The 22,581-nt window shown below is 40.9% G+C and overlaps 1 protein-coding gene across 13 annotated transcripts in view; it reads right to left on the reverse strand.

Annotated features, from left to right (window-relative positions):
* The window catches only part of GIGYF2 (GRB10 interacting GYF protein 2), an 88,687-nt gene that overhangs the window by 17,480 nt on the left and 48,626 nt on the right, over positions 1-22,581 (reverse strand). For 8 of the 13 annotated variants that reach the window (XM_084846803.1, XM_084846801.1, XM_084846802.1 and 5 more), the window contains exons 8-14: positions 11,200-11,379; positions 8,523-8,734; positions 8,276-8,438; positions 7,987-8,184; positions 6,715-6,908; positions 5,529-5,688; positions 4,305-4,471 (exon numbers count right to left, since the gene is read on the reverse strand). In XM_084846803.1, coding sequence (XP_084702929.1) covers positions 4,305-4,471; positions 5,529-5,688; positions 6,715-6,908; positions 7,987-8,184; positions 8,276-8,438; positions 8,523-8,734; positions 11,200-11,379 — 1,274 coding nt within the window. The remainder of the gene's footprint in view (positions 1-4,304; positions 4,472-5,528; positions 5,689-6,714; positions 6,909-7,986; positions 8,185-8,275; positions 8,439-8,522; positions 8,735-11,199; positions 11,380-22,581) is intronic. The other 5 variants (XM_084846804.1, XM_084846794.1, XM_084846805.1 and 2 more) reach the window with 3 other exon arrangements.

The raw sequence follows: 22,581 nt of genomic DNA on the forward strand, positions 1-22,581 counted from the left end.
GGGATGGCGGAGAATTTCTCCCCGAAACTTCGGGGGGCCGAGCGCCAACGTGTTCGGCCCCCCGAACACGTTTCGGGGAGAACTCCTCCGCCCCCCCCGCCCCCCGCCCCCCCCCGGGACGGGACTTACCTTCCCTGAATGTCCCTCCCGGCGGCGGGTCTGGCTGGCGGTTCGTCCGGTGTTCGAGCTTTCGACCGGCTGCCGCCCCCGCCATTGCAATGAAAGAAAAAAAAACAAACACGTCCCCTGATAGGCTACGTGACAATTCACGTAGCCTATCACGGCAAGATTTGCAAAGTCAGCCGTGATAGGCTACGTGAATCGTCACGTAGCCTATCACGGGTGACTTTAAAAAAAAAAAAAACGCTATTTGCGTTGCCCTTATTTTCGCCGTAGTCTACGTAAACATTGATGTAGACTACAGCAACTAAATAAGGAATGCGAATGGCGGCTCCCTATGGGGGCCGCCATTCACGTACGCACTTTTTTTTTTTTAAGTCACCCATGATAGGCTACGTGACGATTCACGTAGCCTATCACGGCTGACTTTCCAGATCTAGCCGTGATAGGCTATGTGAATCGTCACGTAGCCTATCAGGGGACTTTTTTTTTTTTTTTTACTTTCGTGTTCGCGGCCGGGCGAGGCGGGAAGCCTCCTCCCTGGCCTGAATTTCGGCCGGGCGAGGCGGGAAGCCTCCCCCCCCGGCCTGAATTTCGGCCGGGCGAGGCGGGAAGCCTCCCCCCCCGCCTGAACTTCGCGGGGGGAGCAGCGAAGCGCTCCCCCCCACCGCGAAAAAGCTGCGAGAAAAGGTAAGTGACTTTCGTTCACCCCTAGTTCCATGTCCGGTTCTTACTGTTGCTTCTTGACCCTCGTACAGGTTTCTCAGGAGACAGGTAAGGTGGTCTGGTACTCCCATCTCTTTCACAATTTGCCACAGTTTGTTGTGATCCATACAATCAAAGGCTTTAGCGTAGTCAATGAAGCAGAAATAGACGTTTTTCTGGAATTCTCTTGCTTTCTCCATGATGCAGCGAATGTTGGCGATTTGATCTCTAGTTTCTCTGCCTCTTTGGAACCCAGCTTGTACTTCTGGTAGTTCTCGGTTCACATAACACTGAAGCCTAGCTTGTAGGATTTTGAGCATCACCTTGCTGGCATGTGAAATGAGTGCAACTGTATGGTAGTTTGAACACTCTTTGGCATTGCCCTTCTTTGGAATTGGAATGTAAAGTGACCTTTTCCAGTCTTGTGGCCACTGTTGAGTGTTCCAAATGTGTTGGCATATTGAGTGCAGCACTTTAACAGCATCATCTTTTAGGATTTTAAATAGCTCAGCTGGAAGACTGTCATCTCCACTAGCTTTGTTGTTAGTAATGCTTCTTACCGCCCACTTGACTTCACTCTCTAGGATGTCAGGCTCAAGTTCAGTGACCGCACTCTCATGGCTATCAGGGACATTCAGATCTTTCCTGTATGGTTCTTCTGTGTATTCTTTCCACCTCTTCTTAATCTCATCTGCTTCTGTTAGGTCCCTGCCTTCTTTGTCCTTTATCATGCCCATCTTTGCACAAAATGTTCCCTTGAGATCTCCGATTTTCTTGAAAAGATCTCTAGTCTTTCCCATTCTATTGTTTTCCTCGATTTCTTTGCATTGTTCATTTAAGAAGGCCTTTTTGTCTCTCCTTGCTATTCTCTGGAACTCTGCACTCAGTTGGATATATCTTCCCCTTTCTCCCTTGCTTTTCGCTTCCCTTCTTTCCTCAGCTACTTGTAAAGCCTCATCAGACAGCCACTTGGCTTTCTTGCATTTCTTTTTCTTTGGGATGGATTTAATTGCTGCCTCCTGAACAATGTTACGGACCTCCGTCCATAGTTCCTCAGGCACTCTGTCTATCAGGTCTAATCCCTTAAATCTATTTCTCACCTCCACTGTATATTCATAAGGGATATGATTTAGGTCATACCTGAATGGTTTAGTGGTTTTCCCTACGTTCTTCAATTTAAGCCGAAATTTTGCAACAAGAAGCTCAATATCGGAGCCACAGTCAGCTCCAGGTCTTGATTTTACTGACTGTATAGAGCTTCTCCATCTTTGGCTGCAAAGGACATAATCAATCTGATTTCGATATTGACCATCTGGTGATGTCCATGTGTAGAGTCGCCTCTTGTGCTGTTGGAAAAGAGTGTTTGCTATGATCAGCGTGTTCTCTTGACAAAACTCTATTAGCCTTTGTCCTGCTTCATTTTGTACACCAAGGCCATGCTTGCCTGTTATCCCGGTGATTTCTGGACTTCCTACTTTAGCATTCCAATCCCCTATGATGAAAAGGACATCTTTTTTGGTGTTAGTTCTAGAAGGTGTTGTAGGTCTTCATAGAACCGATCAACCTCAGCTTTGGGACATAGACTTGAATTACTGTGATGTTGAATGGTTTGCCTTGGATTCGTACTGAGATAATTCTATCGTTTTTGAGATTGTACCCCAGTACTGCTTTTCCCACCCTTTTATTGACTGTGAATGCTACTCCATTTCTTCTAAGGGATTCTTGCCCACAGTAGTAGATATAATGGTCACCTGAATTAAATTCGCCCATGCTTGTCTATTTTAGTTCGCTGATTCCCAAGATGTCGATGTTCAATCTTGCCATCTCATGTTTGACCACCTCCAGCTTACCTTGATTCATTGATCTGACATTCCAGGTTCCTAAACAATATTGTTCTTTACAGCATCAGATTTTCTTTTCACCACCAGACACATCCACAGCTGAGTGCCCTTTCGGCTTTGGCCCAGCCGCTTCACTCTTTCTGGCGATACTTGGAAATACCCTCTGCTCTTCCCCAGTAGTATATTGGACACCTTCTGACCTGAGGGGCTCATCTTCCGGCGTCATCTCTTTTAGCCTTGTGATACGTTCCATGGGGTTTTCTTGGCAAGAATACTGGAGTGGATTGCCATTTCCTTCTCCATTGGACCACATTTTGTCAGAACTCTCCGCCATGACCTGTCCGTCTTGGGTGGCCCTGCACGGCATAGCTTACGGCTTCACTGAGTTACGCAAGCCCCTTCGCATTACAGTGACCTAAAACTAGTAATGATTAGCCAGTCCCAAACTGAAGTAGCACCTGAAGGCTGTTGTGTCTTACAAACATTATTTAATAACAGTTTGGAGTGAACTAGCTGTGAGGAGAACTGTTGCCTGTGTCACTCCCAGGTACTGTGAACCCCTCTCCCTTACTGTGCCGGTTTGCTTATCACGATAAGCCTCACAGCCCATTCTTCTTCTTTGCATAGTTATGCCTCTATGCATGCTTGACGTACCTCTGGACAAGCATATCTGCCCCCAATTTGGGACTACAGTTAAAAAAAGGGGAAAAAACCCAGTCTTTTTCTTAAACAAGAAAAACATGGTGGGGGGATTTCAACATGAAACCAGGTGGGGGGAAAGATTAAATCTTCCCCCTTCTTGAATTTACCTGGTCCCAAATGGGGGGGGGGGGCAATTACCCAGAGGTAAGTCAATTACGCATACAGGCATAGCTGTGCTAAGTTGGCTCACAAGGAGGTAACCCTAGTTGCTCTTGCCAAGAGGCTCTGTAGTCCTTTCCGACAAAATATGCACAAGCCACTCTGCTGGGTTCAGACATCACGATAAACCGCTCTGAAACTAAGCTACCCTGAACAAGTAGTCATGGATTCTCAGGGTGGCTTGTGCATGGTTAACAAACCATGCTAAGGAAACTGTGCTGGATTTGGATGTCACAACAAGCCACCCTGAGACAAACAAGGGTGTCACCATGGGTTCTTGTGTCGTGTGAACCAAGTCAGAAGCAGTCTCCTTAAATGCCACTGTAGTATTGTGCCTGGTAATACACTGGCTGGGTCGGGACAATCGCCAGAGTGTGAACAACACATGTCCTGTACATGCTGCTTGCATGCCCGCCATTGCCCTAATCACCCACACTGCAGCAAAGGTTGTCATGTTGTTCAAACCCAGAGAGGTGCGCAGCAGGGGTAGCTTCCAAATCACCCCATGGCTGGTTGTAGGGGTTACAGGGTGGTTTGGAAGCCACCCCCACCATGTACTTTGCTAGGTTCAGAGGACACAACAACCTGCGCCATGGCGCTGGGAATTAGGGAAATGGCAGGCATGCAAGTGCCATGCACAGGGCAGGGAAAAGAAGCCACGGTGGTTTCTTTTCCGATGATCATCCAAATCTGGCCAATAGCACATGAACCCCTATGATTGATATGTCTTGTCTTAGCCTTCTAGTTTAAAATTAATTCTGTTTGTCAAACATTTACCATATGCAGAGGTGGCGGTGGACCTGGAGTGAAAGGGACCCTGCCCCACATTTTCATGATGTCTCCAAGTGGCTGGAAGCTCTCATCACATGCTCTTTTCACCAATAGTGACATTGTGAAATACCCAGCCTGGAACCACTCCGTCATCTCCTGGTTACTGAATGGACCTGCAAAAACACCCACCAACATACATGGAAACAAAGATGAAGGCCATGGAAACAAGGGGTGAAATCTCTACTGAATGTTGTACCCAACAGCCATAGCCCATATGCAGGAATGTATGTGGGGGTATACTAACATTTCCCCACACAATTAACATGCATGTTTATATCTCATGTTTCCTCCAAGGAGCTCAAGGTGGTGTACATCCCCATTTTATCATTACAACTACTTCAAGTAGATCATGCTGAGAGAATGTGACTGGTCTAAGGTCACTTCATGGCTAGTCTAAGTGAGCTTCATGGCTGAGCAGAGACTTGAACCAGATTCTTCCCAGTCCTAGTCAGACATTCTAACCCTTATAAACCACACAAAGGTGAAGACACGCTATGGTTGCTTACACATAGAAGACACAGTGGTAGACAATGACCTGGTTTGCATGTAACAACAACCCTAAATATGGTGTTTAACTCAGAATTCACATGGCATGGCGGGCTCATCATGGGTTATTTAACCCACAATGAGCTGTGATACATGCATGTGATGCATGCATAATACTACTCGTATTATGCAAGGGTTGTTTAACTCTTGAATAACCAACACTGGCTGGGTTGTCATGACAAGCTGTAACCCCCAATCCCCCAATCATGGGCTGCATATTCAAAATGGCTGCTGCAGCTCATCCTGGGTTAAATACTCCACCATGTTGTGTGAACTGGCCCAGAATCCAGTTCACACCGGATTCACAATCCAAGAATAAACCATGAGTTTATCTTCACAATCCAAGAATAAGCCATGAGTTCTCATCCTGGCTTGTCCATGGTTAACAACCACAGTTAAACCACAGTGATTCAATGACAACCCATACACTGGGTTGTTGTTACATATGAACCAGGTCATTGTTTCTTCTGATGGAAAATATTTATTCTAAACATTTCTTTCTACTACAGTCACAAAATCCTGCATCTCGTCTTGATCCTGATATGATTCTATGTACATAAGCAGTGTATGTGAGTTCTCTTAATACTTCTATGAAGTAAGAATAAATAAGGGAGGAAGATCTACCCTGAATTTCTCCTTGTGGATCTTTGTAGAACCACTTTTGCATGGCCTCGTGGTGTAATGGTACTGAAGTACCCTTTGCTCTCTGCTCCTGAAGTTTGGCTGCTAGTCTTTCATCATCCAGGGCACTGTCTTGCAAATATGCCACCATTTTTTCTGCTTGCTGCAGTAAGAGGAAGGAAAAACATATTAAGAATTATTGAGGCTACTGACAAATTAAGCACTCACAGGAATAAGGTAAAATTCACTAGTGCACCTTATGAACAATACCTTCATATTTGGTGGGTTCAAGGGTACAAAGGAAAGAAGAGCTTTGCTGAAAAAAATGTAAAATACTTCAACAAAGTCCCCCTTGGGACTGTACAGATATCTGATGCAATAACTTAAGACTAAGCTCGTACTGCACAAGGATAATTCGAATCAGGAAGCCTAAATGACAAGTGGTCATATAATCATTCAGCTTAACACAGGAGTCTACCTTAAGCAGAGATTCAGTTTGAAAGCATATTTCCTCTATCATTGGGTCAGAGTAACTGGACATCCAGCTCAGCAGTTAATAATGATTATGCCTTAGAACAGTTAGGCCATGTAGCGGAACAGAGGAGGCAACCCTGAGTAGTGCAAAAATCTCATTCAAAGTGTAATGTTGTTGAACTATTCAAGAACAGTGACCATTGTGCTATCAAATCCAACATGTATGAAGTACAAAGTTGGCCTGTGTGTACAGCTTTCTGTGCATGTACCAGGGGTTTTTTTGTCCAGCCTTCCTGCTGCAGCTCCTTGTGTTTCCAAAAAGCGCTCTTAAGGACTGGAGGATCTTCTGGAATGGTGTGCAATGCAGCATGGGGGCTGTAGCAGGAATACAGGTAGGTATGAGAAAATTGGTGACTCTTTGAATCCAAGCCACTATCTAAGCATTTATCTTGACCATTAACTTTTTAAAATCTTTTGTAAACCACTCAGAGAGCTTTGGCTATTGGGCAGCACAGAAATGTAATGAATGAATGAACGAACGAATGAAAAATAAATAAATAAATAAATAAATGGCTTTAACAAGCTTAGGATACAAATAAAAAAGCTATACAAGAAAAAAAAAAGAGAGTGATATTTTATTCCAGTCTTTGGAAAAATGCAGCTAGCAGAAGTATAAATTATGAAAAAACATTAATAGTTCACACAGATGCTCTACCTGTTCTAAATGTTTGAGGCCCTCTTCATCATCAGGGTCAGCAGGAATACTCCCCATGCCTGGAGCCGCTGCAACTGATGTGTGAACAGGCCTTAAGGCAGAATTTGGATTAGACTCTGAAGGAGGAAGATGAACAGGAGAAGCTGCATCTGGAGGAATCTGTGGTAAAGGCTGGACAGCCGAAGCTGACTCTACTGTGGAGAAAAGAATGGATATAAAATTCTTTTATATGCCCTTATTTATTTATTTATTTATTTATTTATTGCATTTATACCCCGCCTTTCTCCCTCTCGCAAGGAACTCAAGGCAGCTTACATTATCCTCCTCCTCACCGTTGTATCCTCACAACAACAACCCTGTGAGGTAGGTTGGGCTGAGAGTCTGTGACTGGCCCAAAGTCACCCAGTGAGCTTCCATGGCCAAGTGGGGACTAGAACCCGGATCTCCCGGCTCCCAGTCCGTCACTCTCACCACTACACTACACTGGCTCTTGGATTTGTTAACTCATCAGGAAGTCTAAACTCCGGCTTCTATATCATTCAAATTTATTTTTTCCTGAAATATGCATGTTACTTAAACAGGGATAAAAATACTTCTGACCTTCTTACATCTAACATTCTCTAGTTTCCGCTCATAATTTAATTTAATTTAATTTAAATTAAAACTAATTTAAATTAGTTTAAGACCATATTAGGTGCCTTGGTTTTCAGAGTGAAAGCTGCTAAGTGAAACATCTTACACCAACAATAGGCAACTGGCAGCCTGTAAGCCACATTTGGCCCACAGGTAATCACTAATTGGTCCACCAACCATATATGCCATTGCATACAAAATTATTTTTCTTAAGCTTTAGCAAACCTCCCCACAGCTGTCTTTGGGGCAGGGGGGAAGCTTCCCAAGGCAGACAGGCTTTATCATCTACATATTCTGAAGTGTTTCCCTCCTTCCCAGGACATGTGAATCAGCCTGTATTTTTCTGCATCCACCATCTATGAATACACTGAAGGTGTCATGTAAGTAGGAGGGGGCTGAACAGGTCAGTCCAGGTGCCACAGTATGCTTTAATATAAAACTTGTATTAATACCTGAATAAACTGTTACAGTGAGCCAGTTAACATGCTGACATATTTTCAAGACTGCTTAAATGACTCCTCAATTCTCAGCTGGTTGCACCCACCTTGCTTTGTCAATACAGTCTTATGAGCATACTTTAGATATATGTTCTTTAACAGTATGTCAAACTTCATATATCTCCCACACTGTTTTGCTTACCTTCTCTATTGGGCACTTTGGCAGATGGAATATCCCCCATTTGGTTCTCTTTATATTCTGTTTTTTCTTTTACGTCTGGCACACAGTCTTCCCTTCTTTCAAGCAGGCTTGCTGGTAATGGCTCCTGTGACTGGGGTTTTGGCGGAGTTCCTGACCTGGTGGATGGTGAAGATTCTTTGACTGTTTCTTCCGCTACTTCTGAAATGATTGATAACTTCATTTAAGTGATTTGGGAGGTGGAAGCAAAATGTAAGGGATAATATGTAAGGGCCTCAGAAACCCCTCTTACCTACTGCTGTTCGCTCAGTCTTAACTGCTTCCCTTATGTGGGTCTTATCTAGTTCTTTGGCTTCTTCATTGTGACTTCCTTCTGAATCAGAACGCTCTTCCCCTTCCTCTACTGGCCGGAAATCCATTTCCTGTTCCTCAGGAATCGGCTCCTTTTGAACCTTCTGAGAACACACACACCAAACTTTATACTTCCAGTTATAAATAATATAGGTCACATTAAATCAAGTCCACAGAGACTTTCTCACTTTTAAGGACAGAAATGCTCCAGATGAGTCAAAAGTCCCCATTTCTTCTTCAGCATCTTCCAAGCACCATTCAGGAAGGCTATCATCCTCCATACTGCCACTGCCACATCGCACTCTTCGGTAACCCCGTTCATCATCCCGATCTCGGAAATCAAATTCAAACCTTCGCCGTCGCTCCATCTGTTCCCTCCAGCCTGCAGAACGAGGGCCGTCTAAGGGGGCGGGAAAGTAACTTTACAAAAGAGTTCCATAGGGCAAGAACTTGTTTGGAAGGAGAAAGGGATAGAGGGAAAAAGAGGACAAAGTCACAGAACTTCAGAACGCCACTACAGCTTATGGTCCACTTTGAAAGAGGCATTTTATAAAATATTATCAACACTGTTCTTCTCCAGAAAGTGCCCTCTTAAAGCCCACTGTCTTCTGGAGCCATATTATTAATGTAAATAATTGCACAGTGCAATTCCAAGTAACTGGACCTTCAAGAACTAAAACTCCTTGAGTTGATTCCACAGCACTTTCACTTACTGCACAGAGTCACTAAACGTCATAACCTTTTCAGCCACAGGGGGCAGTCTTTGCTAGTGAGACCATTCTATGCTCTTGCTCTACGGAGCCTGAGAAGTTCCATTTTATGGGGTTTTATCAGAATGCTTTTATGCTTCCTTTTGAGATCATAGACACATGAATTCTATTACTTCATCTGTCCTCTCCAAAACTGCTTGCCTTTTTCCTCTGTCTGCTACTGAGCAATCCTTTTTTCTGGGGTTTGAAGTGTAGCCTGTAATCTGTGATTATTGATTCTATTCACTCAGTCTGCCTTGTTTTGCATGTCACTATGGTGAGGTAGCCTGCTGGCACATTAATGCGGTGAAAAGGATTTGTAGCTGACAAGCTTATTTCTAAGCTTTGCTTATAATGGCTGTGCAACTGCGACTAAGCCTGCATGAGAATGAGGCAGGGAGGGAGTGGCAGGTGGTGACTGTTAGAACTGATGCATCTCTCTACAAACTAGGAGGGTGCAGAGTTTCCAAGTGGGTTGATGCATGTGATTCTGGAGTTTGAATCTGTCAGCCATCAAATGTGGCTCAGTATAAGCCACTATATTTGCTAACTTAACTTTACACAATACAGGCTCCAATGTGTCATCCTGACAGAAGTGGCTGTTGGAATCAAAACCCTGGGATGCAGTAATATACCAGCAAGCCTCTCATTGATTGATTGCAAGACATAATACCCCAAATCTTTACATTATTAAAACACACACAGAGAGAACAGAAGTTTGACCAACCAGGGATCAAGGATATTCAATTACATGTGTTTGATGTGCTAAATGACTGGGATACTTTCTATCTGTAGTGACTAAAATTTGCACTCCTCGCAGCTTATTTTTCTATTTCTAGAATGTTGTTTCCTTTCTATTGTGGCTCACAAAGAAATCTGTGTAGCCCAAAAAGATAGTTAATGAGAACCAGTCTGGTGTAGTGGTTAGCGTGAGACTAGGGCTGGAAAGACCCAGGTTCAAATCTTGCTCAGCCATGAAGCTTATTGGGTGATCTTGAGCCAGTCACTATCTTTCAGTTGCTGTGAGGATAAAGTTGGGAGTTGGGGGTGGGGAGAGAAACCTTGTACACTGCACTGAGCTCCTTGGAGGAAAGGCATGATATAAACTTAATAAAAGTTCCCTTTTGAATGCTGATTACTGATCCTGTACCTACTTTTAATATATTCCATAGCATGGAATGGAAACAGCCGCTTTAGTCCCGAGGGCACAAAAAGCTTTAGTCCTAATCATTGTACATACTCCCTGTTAAACAAGGAATAGAGCTCTCAGAAAACCAAGTGTTTTTGTTGGTCCCATAGTTCTCCGGAGCCAATACAACAACCACTGATTCTATATCAAACTAACGTTTTTAACACTTTAGTTGGAAATGCAACAGATCCAAGTTCCATCATCAGTAACATATGCTAAAACTGTTATATCTAAACTAAAGCAAAACTGCAAGAATGTCTTTTGTATTCTACATAATGTAGTATTCTCTGTGACAAACATTTAACTTTACTTCTCTTTAAGTAGCAGAAAGTACCTGATAATATTTTAGCTTCAGGACATCTGTCATACAGACAGAATTATTTTTTAGTTCTTAATAGATGAGATTCAGCGTTGTTGGTCATTATGCTAAAGGGATTGCAATTACTCATGTCGTAAGTAAAACCCTCACATCTGATCATCATGAGGTGCTGGTTCAGCTGTTTTAATACTAAGTTAGGACACACTGCTGCTTTATTGTGCATTTATCAGTTATGTCTGACGTCAGGAAGACACAAACAGTATTCTCTATGACAAACATTTCTTCCCACTTCTATTCAAGAAAGCTTACAAGAAAGCTTTCTGATAGTATTTCAGCCTCAGGATCTAGGGTGATCCTTAAAAGAACTCATATTTGGGAAACGTTTGGTGGAAAGGGAATCAAAGAAGGTAAGAAGAGCTCTCTTATTGTCTAGTTATTCTGGAAATAATGGGTTAAGACAAAACATTTCTGTTAAAAGACTAAAAGTGATGACTGCCATCACAGAGCAGCCTTATAGATACTTTTTGCAAGAACTTTTCCTTCCAGATTTTGTTCACTTAATGCCTTTTTGACCAGGCTGTGGTTCTCCTTTCTGCATTTCCTCTCACCTGGACTATGAGGTCGCCACCTTTCACCATCCCTTCGTGAACCAGTAAGTCGCCAACCGCCATCATCATCTTCTCCATTTTGCTCTTCCCTGAAGATGCGCCAGTTCTCGCTCTCAGAGCGTATAAATTCATGTTTCCTTCCTGCTGTTACTGTTCCAACATCTTCAAAGTTTGGCCTCACTGAAAATAAAGTTAAATGTACAAGTGCTGAATATGTTTACCATGAAGGGCATCTGAACTATAATTCAAAAATGTGCAATTTAAATCACAGAAGGTTAGGATGAAAGAATAGAAGACCACAGGTATGTTTCTTCACTTTTCTTCTGATGATAATTATTTTCTTTAACTTATTCTTGTGGGTTTTGTGGGGTTAAAAAAAAATTAGGATTTTAATCTTCAAAAAGGAGAAGTAGCAAAATAGTTACAACACAGCTGTAACTATTTAAGAATGTCAAAAGTTCAATCTGAAATAAGTGAAGGAAGAGCATCTGCAAAGTTTGTTTGCATAAACAGTTAGATGCCACCTGATGTTCAATGAGATTGCTTTACCATAGTTCAGAGGTATCAAGACACTATTCTTGGTCAGTGCAAAGTTTATAATGTTGCAAGGATTCTGTTGTTTTTTGCATAGGAGGCGTTCTTAAGCAGTGTAAAATCCAACTCAGTAGAAAAAGTTCAAGTTTCTGTTTTTTTAAAAAAATTATAAATTGTAATTCGACATGGACTTCTACTTATCCTATAATAATTAAAACTTACAAGCAGCACCTCTAAAATTTACATTTGTGTCAGGGCAATTGTTCAGTAAGAATCAATACCAGATGTGCATTATAACCTTCACTGTTGTCTGTAGAATACTGCATTTCAAATAGCAATGTAGAAGATAAGGCTGCAAATAACTATTAAGTCATGATACCATGCACAGAAATTACGGTAGCCTGAGAAAAAACAGGGTGATTTTAGATTTCCTTGGGTCAAGTTTGTTTTATGGACAGAAATGTGGGGCACTGAAGCAGTGGAGTCGTGGTAAATATTGAAGTGCAGGTGCTCATCATGACAGTTCCTGAAGCCAAGCCCCCAAGGAGAGTCCAAAAGTATAGGCAGCTGTGTAGATCTATACCAAAAAAAACAGTTCTAGCAGTTTTCATCTCCACCAACAACAGGTCTTTCGTAAAGCAAATCAGTCTTAATTGCCCATTCAAGACCGAGCTGCCTCAAAATACTTTGCATTACAACAGGGAATATATTGTTGCTGGGAAAATTGACGCCCGCCCCTATTGTGAAGATTGCAGCTAAGCTCAGAGGGAACAGGGAATTCGAGGGGGGGGGGTGACAGATATAGTCAGCATCCCTGTTAATGAAAAAGTGCCAGTGCTGCATCCCTGTGAGCCTTGGCTCCACTGCACCACCGCACTGAAGTATAAACACTGCACAGTGGGGAATAGCATGATCTATAGTTTGAGCATCTGACGTCTTTTCAAGCATTAACCATAGCAGTCTATGAGGCTGTATTGGGGAAGGCTTCAGTGCCATTCTGTTAGATTAGAATTCCATAAAACTCAGAAGGATTTTCTGTGGGGCAGCATACCAATGTTTAAGATTGCAGTCCTAAGAAGACATTCTAGGGAAAAAGTCACAATGAAATCAGTGGGACTTACTTTTGAATAAACATGCATATGACTAGGCTATAAGGCTCTTAATTATGGGACAGCACAAAAGTGTTCATCACCAGGTAGCAACAGATTTAAAAGCTTAAGCAGACTGAAAAGTGGAAAAACAGAAGTGGATCAAATAATTTTTCAAAATCCCACTATGAATAACAGACTCCGGTATATTAGATTCTGAAGTTACTAAAAAAGAGGAAGCACGTAGTGGCCACACACAGACTTCAGAGTGTGTAAAGTTCTGCAAATATGCATATAGTTTATACCAATAGTATGTCCATTTTACTGGGTTTAAATTACTTGGCACAGTGGTCGGTGCTGGGCCATGATTTCCCAGGATGAAAAGAAAAAAGAAAAAGATCTGTGGCTTTGCCTCAAACTAATTGACTGGACTTCCTGAGGAGAAGGAGCAGTGAAAGGGCACCTGCATTCCATGTCTGACCCAAAGCCAGCAATGGTGTTTATGGAAAAGTTCAGATACAACAAAGATATCCAGCCAACAAAGTCTACAGCTATGTAATCTGAAGTTTTAAAAGGGACTAACTTCAAAGTACTGAAGTGGTGTTCTGCAATACAATCTTTGGAGAACTTGTTTATTGAGGATTTTTTTTTTACTAGAATAGCAAATAACAATGTTTCTATAAGATATACAAACGCCCATACTGTTCTCTACTATACTAAAGAGATTTTTTTTCTGGTGTGTCTCTCATGTTGGGATAAAACATGGCAATAACACCAGGTTTTCAAGTTCCTCAAAGCTCTTTTAATTGTTGGATACATAGGTCTTAATCCAAAGAAGTGCATAAAGAAATCCCCCAAAGGAAAAGGCAGCTTGTGATGCTGTGGAGGAGGAGCTTTTTTTCAGCAGGAAAAAAAGTCCATCGCACACCCATGAATCAACGCACACAAGGTTTTAGGAGACTGCCTATAATTTCTAGGGTGCACCCAACCCAAAACTTGTTCATTTCATTTCAGCTTTGTCAATCTCTGTCCTTGAACAACTCCTTACAATTTCTTCCTAGAACTACAGGGGCTTCCTTAATAAAAAACTGAATTTGCACAACCAAATCCATTCACCCCAACCTTCAAACAAGACACTGTACCTCAATCTTTTTGCCCACAAAACTATATCGTGCCTGCAGTAAAAAGAACAAGCAACATGAAGAGTCTGGGAAGAACTAAAACATCTTGCAACTCTGTACATTTGCTTGGGTGAAAAGTGTCCTCTTGTCCCCATGGCCATGAAGGTCACAGTGCGTGTCTCAATTTTATGGTGTTATGCCTCAACATGTATTAAAATGTTCTCTACTAATGAAATGAAGAATTAATGTTTTGTATTTTGTGGGGGGTTTAAAAAGGAAAAACATGAGGGAGATTTCAGTTTCTAAGTAGCATTATATTGGTCTACATTAATAATTTTCACAGCAGGTCTTCAGTAGTTTTGCTGCAAACAATCACAGTCTTTGTTTCTCAGATCCTCTTAGGTCTGACGTTCGATCAAAGTCCTCACATCAGCAGCTGAGGAAAAATGTGAAATGCTGAACTGCATTACAAAGCTACCCTCACAGATCATGCAAGAGGTTCTGGAAGATGGACATTATAGGCCTCATTTCAGCTATTATCTTTACTAGTCAATTTTAAGTATAACAACTAATTCCACACAGCATATGTTCTGAAGATCATAGATTTACTCGCTGCAAATCTGTGGCACATTTTTATCATAACCGTATGTTCCATCCTAGCAATACTTATCCAATAGGTAATATTACTTCCCCCAATTTAAAGACAAGCCTATGAACAATGCTGACTTAACAGGAGAGGAAAAATAAAGATCCATTAGAGATAGAGGCCTTGCACCTATAGTTATGCTGCAAATTCTTTAAAACTACCTAGCAAACTTGATAGATATTAGTTGATAGCCCCTGCAAGTGGTGTGGTTTGCCAATCTGAAGATATGGCTATAAAAACAATTCTTAAGAGGAAAGTGAAACAGAAAGCACACCTTCACCTCAACCTGCCTGACTTTGGTTAGAAGAAAATATCTCTGAAAGTATGAACTTCAAACAGCTACCACAACAAAAGCTGAATGGAAAACAATTCTGAGGAACTGCATTCCTTTGAACCTCCAAGTAAAACCTTAAGTAAGATTATGCAAACCTTAAAACCCCATCCTGATTAAGAGCAAAAATGCACCCCTTTCTCCAAGTAAGTTTTTGTAGATTTCTCCACAGCTGCTAGGTATGTGTTGGGTAAAGAAAGCTCTAACAAATCAGCATTCTTTTCCACATGACCACAGCTAATTGGCCCCCCTGCAGACCAAATGACCAATCACATCAGCTTCATATGAAAACCAACCCCCCCACACATTATAAACTGTGGAATGAGACCTGTAAGCCCATTTTGAACAAACATCCTTCTAAACTAGTTGTCAAAAGGGTTTTTTCTTCATTGCACTGGGATCACTGTACACAGATACAAGATAGTTTGGTGCGCTTTCCATATCCAAGACATCCACCTTCCTCCCTTTCCCCGCCAGATAGATAAAAGCTACAGAAACACTGGTAAGTACATGATGCTAACAGGGCATAACTACCTGCACTAGTATTTTCAGTTGTGTATTTGTTTTTCTAGAAGAAAAGTGAATTCTTAGAGGATGCAGACAGACTGGCTTTGAAAAATATCTATTGAAATGCCAACTTCAAATATTTCAAGAGTTTCTCAAAGAAGATTTTTTTAAAAAACTAATGTTGCCCAATGACAACTTCCAGAGCCCAAGCCCAAGAAAAAAACACATCTGTGCAGGAGATCACTGAGAGTAACGTTAGCATATTACATAGCTCCCTGGCTTTTATAGTATGAAGCAGATCTTAGCTGTGCATTCCAAAGGGGCATTTAATTAAAATCGAACTATCCTGTGATTAGTCAGATTTGAATTACCATTCAAATTAACTTAACTGCCTAAGTAGCCTTAAAGATTATGAGAATTTTACTTTACTATTGGATGTAAAAGTGTACAGTTATTAAATAATTGTATGATTTGTGTACTTAATACTCTATTTAATACTGGCATGTTTTTTTCAAGAACAAAGAACAAATCTGTCATTAAAATATGACAGGATTTTAAATAACAACATTCCAGGCCATGCCAATCCCTCATCTTTATCTCTAAAATATTACATTGTTACTTGAATTTCAATTTAGCATGAATGATAGACAAATGGTAAGAAATTAACAATCTGTACTGCAGCGTAAATAAAATTTCACTGGGTTATTGCAATTTCTCTTATTTTTAACCATCAAGATAATAATTTGAGTGATTCTGTTGTACAGATGAGAGTTTTTTTGGCTTACTGCAGAACCACCTTTTCTCTCTTGGATACAAATTCAGCATTGAAGAAATGATGCAAAATTTGAATCTAATTGTTTATTCACTATTCAAATGAACTTTTAGAACAAGAGGTGTTCAGAACTTTTCCTTGTCATCCTGTGCCAAGCATCTGTAAATCCTAAGCAATGTCAATGTTTTAGTTGCCTCTGATCTTTAACTATATCAGCATTTCTTGTTTATATAAAGCAACTTAACCTCCTGTACCTGGGAGATACAAATTCATCTGAAGGAGACAAATGCATGTTATGCAGAATTAGGATATTTCACACACAGTAACATTTTCTGGGGAACATTTTTAAGCCTCCACGAAAAATAAGCTTCAAACATTTGGTAAGGAGTCTCTGCCATGCAAGCCTAATATCTGAATTGCTATATATGCCAGTAAAGCTGACAGAAGGTTGGTGCAATGTTAGCTATACTATCATGATTTGCAACGCTGCATTTGTGTAGCTGTTAGTAAGACCTACCCTAAGCATATGTGCACTAGTATAGTGAATCTTAAGATTATGTTGTTAATCAGTCTTCTTGTGTCAGGGTCCACAGACCCTGCATTTTTCCTGTTACCATAATACAAAAATGAGTACTTATTCTTAAGCAAATTTGTCTTCTAAACCGATGCATGTTCTTCTATTTCACCTTACCAATTTTCATAATGGTCTATTCAATGCAAAAACCTCAGGAAATGTGAAAGTGTAAAGGCAATGAAAGAGACATTATTTATATTTCATTGATTCTACTAACTGTATTCCATTTGCATTTTAAACTCATAGGCCTTGTACCTGAATTCCGTTGCTTGTATCAGTTTCTTCAGGCAGTGGCCAACCTATCTGAGGCATAACATGCCTCAGTTATTTATATCTAGGTATACCTATCTCACCTCTTTTGCCTAAGGTTCTGCAGGAGCTGGTTGACATCAGTGGTGGAGGGTGAGTGGCAGTGGGATGGGGCAGTGCCCCTTGGGACAAATATTACTTACTCTAGGCAAATGGCTAACCATATGTCTCTAACAAAAGCAGCACAAGACACCATTGCAACTACAAGCTGCACTGGTTACCAGTGCATTTCCAAACCCAATTGAAAGTGCTGGTTTTTATTTTTAAAGCGTTAAAATGGTTTGAGGCCAAATTACTTGAAGAACAGCCTTCACCCATATCAGCCTGCCCCTTATTTAAAATAAGCAACAGAGGCCCTTCTCAGTTGGCCACCTTTGAGGGCAGTTAGGTGGGCAAGTACACAAAACAGGGCCTTTTCTGCAGTGGCCCCACACCTTTGGAATAGGTTGCCATTGGGGCTCTGCTAGGCGCCATCATTGCAGACTTTTAGGAAAGCCCTGAAGGGGCTATTTGTTTACTCTGTACTTCCCGATTATGTTTTACTGGATTGTTCTGCACTGTAACTGCAATTATGTTGTAGGTCATTAGTAATGTTTCACTGCTGGTGTCTGTTGTTTTATAAATGTTTGCTGCCTTATTATTGTATTTTCTTTTAATTATATGCATTTTAATGTTGTCAGCTCCTTGGGAAGGCTTCTACTTTGAAAGGTAGCCTAGAAATAAGTTAATACATTATAATGTGTTTAGAGTAGTGCAGCAAGCTATCTAAAAACAAAACAAAACACTAAATGTCATACTCTATACCTTTAAACCTCTGCAATGGACTTCTACTCCAAAGCCTTTACATTAACTACTGTCTAAGTACAGCTATAGGGAGAATCACTCTGAAGTCCACCAGTAGTTTAGGAATAATTTTCTTCACTGACAATATTTTCTAGAGAAATACATTATTCATTGCTGCAGATGAGGTACTAATGTGATAGTCTGACATGGGATGATGTCAATGCTAAACTAAACACCTATAAATTTGTTAAGTATCCTAATTTAGGAATAGACTAAAGGTGCCACTGTTACAATGACTATCAATTAGGAGAAATCAAAAATAAATTCTGATAAATCAAATGGGATGTTAGTATTATGTGCCAGGAAAGCATAATTTCATGTTAAGAAAGATATGTTTCACAAAACTGTAGTATGCACATTATGAAATTCTCCCCATCTGATGTTGTTGCCAATACATTTGTAGTTCTTGAGACAGATGGTGGAATTCTGTCTTCCCCAGGTTTCAACCTCTGCATTCAGAAAATGTACAGCTGTACATTTTCTTAACACAGAGTTCTATCTCCAGAACTACAAATATTCAGTAGACATTGTAAACATGGACTTTCAAATAGCTTTTGACAAAGCCCCTCATCAAAGTCTCCTGAATAACCTTAGCAGCTATAGGATAAATTGTTAATGAACAGTAGGTAAAGGGTAGAAAAAATGGATAGTTTTCACAAAGTAAAGAAGGAAGCAACAGGGTGCCCTAAGAATCTGTACTGAGAGTGGTATAATTTAATTTATTCATACATTATGTAGAGTCAGGTTTGAGCAGAGAGGTAGATGATACCCAGTTATTCAGGATGATGAAAATCCAAGTAAATTGTGAAGTCTTTCAAAACTGAATGAACAACAAAATGGAAAATTACATTCAATGTAAATAAGTGTAAAGTAATGCACACTGGGGCAAACAATCCCATTCCAGGAAAAAAAATCTGACACTGTGGTGGACAGTTCAATGAAAATACCAATCATGTTTCAGGGACAAAAAAGGAAAATTCCATGTTAGGGATTATTTGGAAAGGGATTGAAAATAAAATGGCTAGTATCATAACAACCTTTCATAAATCTACATTGCATACAAATTTGAAATACTATATAGAGTTCTCATCACCCCATCTCAAAAATATATAATAGAATTGGAAAAGGTGCAGAAAAGGGCAATCAAAATGTTTGGGGATTGGAGTATCTTCTCTGTGGAGACTGGCTAAAGTAAGCTTCCCCAACCTGGCACCCATCATTCCTGACCACTGGGCTTGTTGGCAGGGTCTGATGCTAGTTGTAGCCCAAAACATCTGGAGGGTGCCAGATTGGGGAAGACTGGGCTATCATGTGGGGTTTTCTAATGTATTAAAAAACAAAGTTGCAGAATAGACAGCAGAGCCCCTTTCTTGCTCCTTTTCTATAAGACTGGACCCTAGGAACCATTAGTAAAAAAGGAAATATTGAATGAGTTACAAGCCAAGGGTTTATCTTGTCTATGTAGGTGTACTGGTACATACATTTCTTGTTCTAATCCTCTCATAAGGTAATTCTCAGGGCACAGGAGAAGTTGCTCATCCCTGCCCACCCCTCTCCCACTTAGCCAGTGCACTGAAAATCCAGCCACACTAAGGCAAATTGGTATGCATCACATATAGTTGATCACAAGAACATGGTAGAACTCGTAGCTCAGTTCTGAACTCATCACATGAATGGATATCCATGAACAGAGAACAGGCAGAATATCACGATTTTAGTTTACTTTTCTTCCCTCTGCAGTTAATTATATATACTGTAAGGTTTTAATATCAAGACTACGAACTATGCTAGAACATTTAGAGTGGGCCCAATTATGCTGTTTCTCCCTTCCTGTCCCCATCACCAGGCCTGTAGATGGGCACTTGTGTGCAAACAGCTCACAGGCTGTTACATGGAATTAACGATGCATGCACCTGCCATATCTTCATCTATGCCATCCCCTCTAGCGATTAAGGAATATAATCTTGGAGCGTATGTAGGGGTGGACGACTTGTTGCCCTCCAGATATTGTTGCACTGCAACTCCCATCAGCCCCAGTCTGCATAGCCAGTGGTGAAGAATGATGGAAGTTGCAGTCCAACAACTTCTGGAGCACCACAAATTGCTCACTTCTGTCCTATGGTGATCTCTCTGGACAATACTGTCAGGATTCCTTTTGCCCCCATGAACTTCAAACACTAAATCAAACACAGACAATAGGCTTCAATCTATGGCTTTTAATCAATTTCTTCAAAGGGTCATACAGATGCAAATTCTCAGTGAATCTCAGTCTACAAGGAAATGCCTTCAGGGGGTTCAAAAGTTAACTAGGAGGCGCCCGTTTGAAAGGAAAGCAGTCTCACTAGCCTAACTTAAGGGGGGAGGTCTCTCTCTGTCTCTTGTGAGATCTCTAGGCACAGCTGTTCACGCAAGGCCAATCGGGTAGACCGTCTGAGTTCCACCCCAGCCTTCTCCCTCTTTGCGTCTGCACCTGGCATCTATTAATTCAGATTCCCCAAACCCCGCCTCTCCCTGTTCGCTATCTCTCATGGGGGGGGGGGGTGAAGAGGGACCCTCCTCCTGCAGCTGGACCTTTGAAACCTGAGGAGCCTGCCTAACCATGTCTGGACTAGCCTGGGAACATACCTCCCCCATGTCTGGCGGTTCTTCTTCAGAATCTGAACTATTTTCCCACTCCTGCACTCAGAAACACTCCTGACAACTACACCTGCAGTGGACTGGATCAAACCCATAGTGCATTTGTAATTAAAAAAAACCCTTGCACATTTAACATCACCTTTCGCTGGCTCACTTCAATTTCAAAATTGATTTTTTTCCTAGGTTTTGCTTTATTTTTCTCTTGCAACGAGATGCTCCACCTCTGACAAATTCATGTTCAGTCTTCTTTAAAATATAGCTGATGAATTTCATAAGTGACATTACAATTATTTGCCATACATTAGCAGTTCAAAAGAAATACTTCAGTCAGCTCTAGCTACTGCAACTACAGAAGCAACCTCTATAGTCAGCATAACAGCCAAGCCACAGTAGCATTAACTAGATACTTTTAGCGAGATACAGACCTTAGAGGAAGAGCTAGTTCTTATGCTTTATTTCCACCAAAACCTTCATGATTAAGAAAGCATGCTTACCAACTCACTGAATATTTTTCAGACTTCATATCAACTTTAAAAACAACCATTTTGTTCTAAGAACTCATGCGACTGGGTGCCGCTGAGTAAACACCTACCTTTCCCAAACTGTAGTGAGCTTCCTTTAAATGGGAGAGCTCATATTACACTGGAATGAAATTGAGGTACCACCTACAATTTGCCCCATTTGCATAGAGCTAGTATACTGTAATGTCAGAGACTGAGCTATGAATCAGGGAGCCCACAAATCTTGCCTCGGCCCCCTACCTGCAATATGGAAATAATAATACTGACCTATTTTATAGGGCTGTTGCAAAGATGACTGAGATAATGTATGTCAAGCACTTTGAACAATCTAAAGCGCTACATAAAGGCTAAGTATTACTACTATTATTCTTCATTGTCCCATCAGATCTTTGAACTGGCCATGCTCATGTTCTCCAATGCTTCCAACTATAAAACACTGGTGTTTATGGACACATCTTCCAAAGCATGAGACTTCAGCAAGAATGCTTAACCATTCTTTGCCACAAATGTAATGAACACAAAGACAAATGTTTTTGTTAAGAGGGTGGTGGTTCTATGCATATAGGCTTTAGATGAGTACACTGTGGTGTATAGAAGAATGTCCAAGTGAGTGGTACAGATCAGCATCTGAACAGTTATAGATGTTCTACACAACCATTGTACTCTACTCCACCCTTTAAAGGAACTGATTCTAGATAGTGCAATTCCTCTTGATGAATGGCCCAGGGATGATTTTCGTATTTATTTATATATTGCACGTCTGAGGAAACAATCCTACAGATTTGCTAATATATTTACATCATGTTCACATTCATACTTATGCCTGGAGTAAGCATGTATCAGATTAAAATGTAATCATTTACAGCTGTCACACACAAAGTCTGCCATTCACCTTTTAATGGCTGTAGGATGATCTCCAAGTTCAAAACTATAAACAAGTGCTTCAATATTACACAGACAGTGTATAGCCCAAGCACACAATAAAACTATTCTGGCCTTTAATAAAACAGAGAGAAACAGAGAGAGATGGATGGATAGGTGGATGGATGTGTGTTCCAACAATGGATGTGTATTCCTGAATTGGTCTAGGAGTGCAGAGGAATATACAAGAAAGCAAACATTAAATATATATTGTTAAAAGGAAAAGGTCATATATCTGCATGAGGTGAGGTGAAGAAAGACTTGCACTTTCGCTGCAAAGTAATACTGCTGTCTTGAGTATTTGTACTCAATTTGTACATACAATCCTGGCAAACCAAACATAGTCTCAATGTTACCATCCGTTATTAGGTCATGCAGTGTTTGTTGCCCCTGTGGCAATATCATTTAGCAGTAGACCAATTTCAGTTATCATATGTTGTTCATTTCAATGGGTTCCTAGCAGACAGTGAGATACCATGATTGGTTATCTGATTTTGTTTATTATGTTTGCTACTTTTAAAATTGTGAGCTTTCTTGTGCTACAGAACAGCTCGTAAAAACAGAGGCTTGATTTGGGG

The sequence above is a fragment of the Heloderma suspectum genome, chromosome 3, assembly GCF_057233095.1.
Source record: "Heloderma suspectum isolate Gila_16-S chromosome 3, 16-S_ref, whole genome shotgun sequence".
NCBI classification, from domain to species: domain Eukaryota; kingdom Metazoa; phylum Chordata; class Lepidosauria; order Squamata; family Helodermatidae; genus Heloderma; species Heloderma suspectum.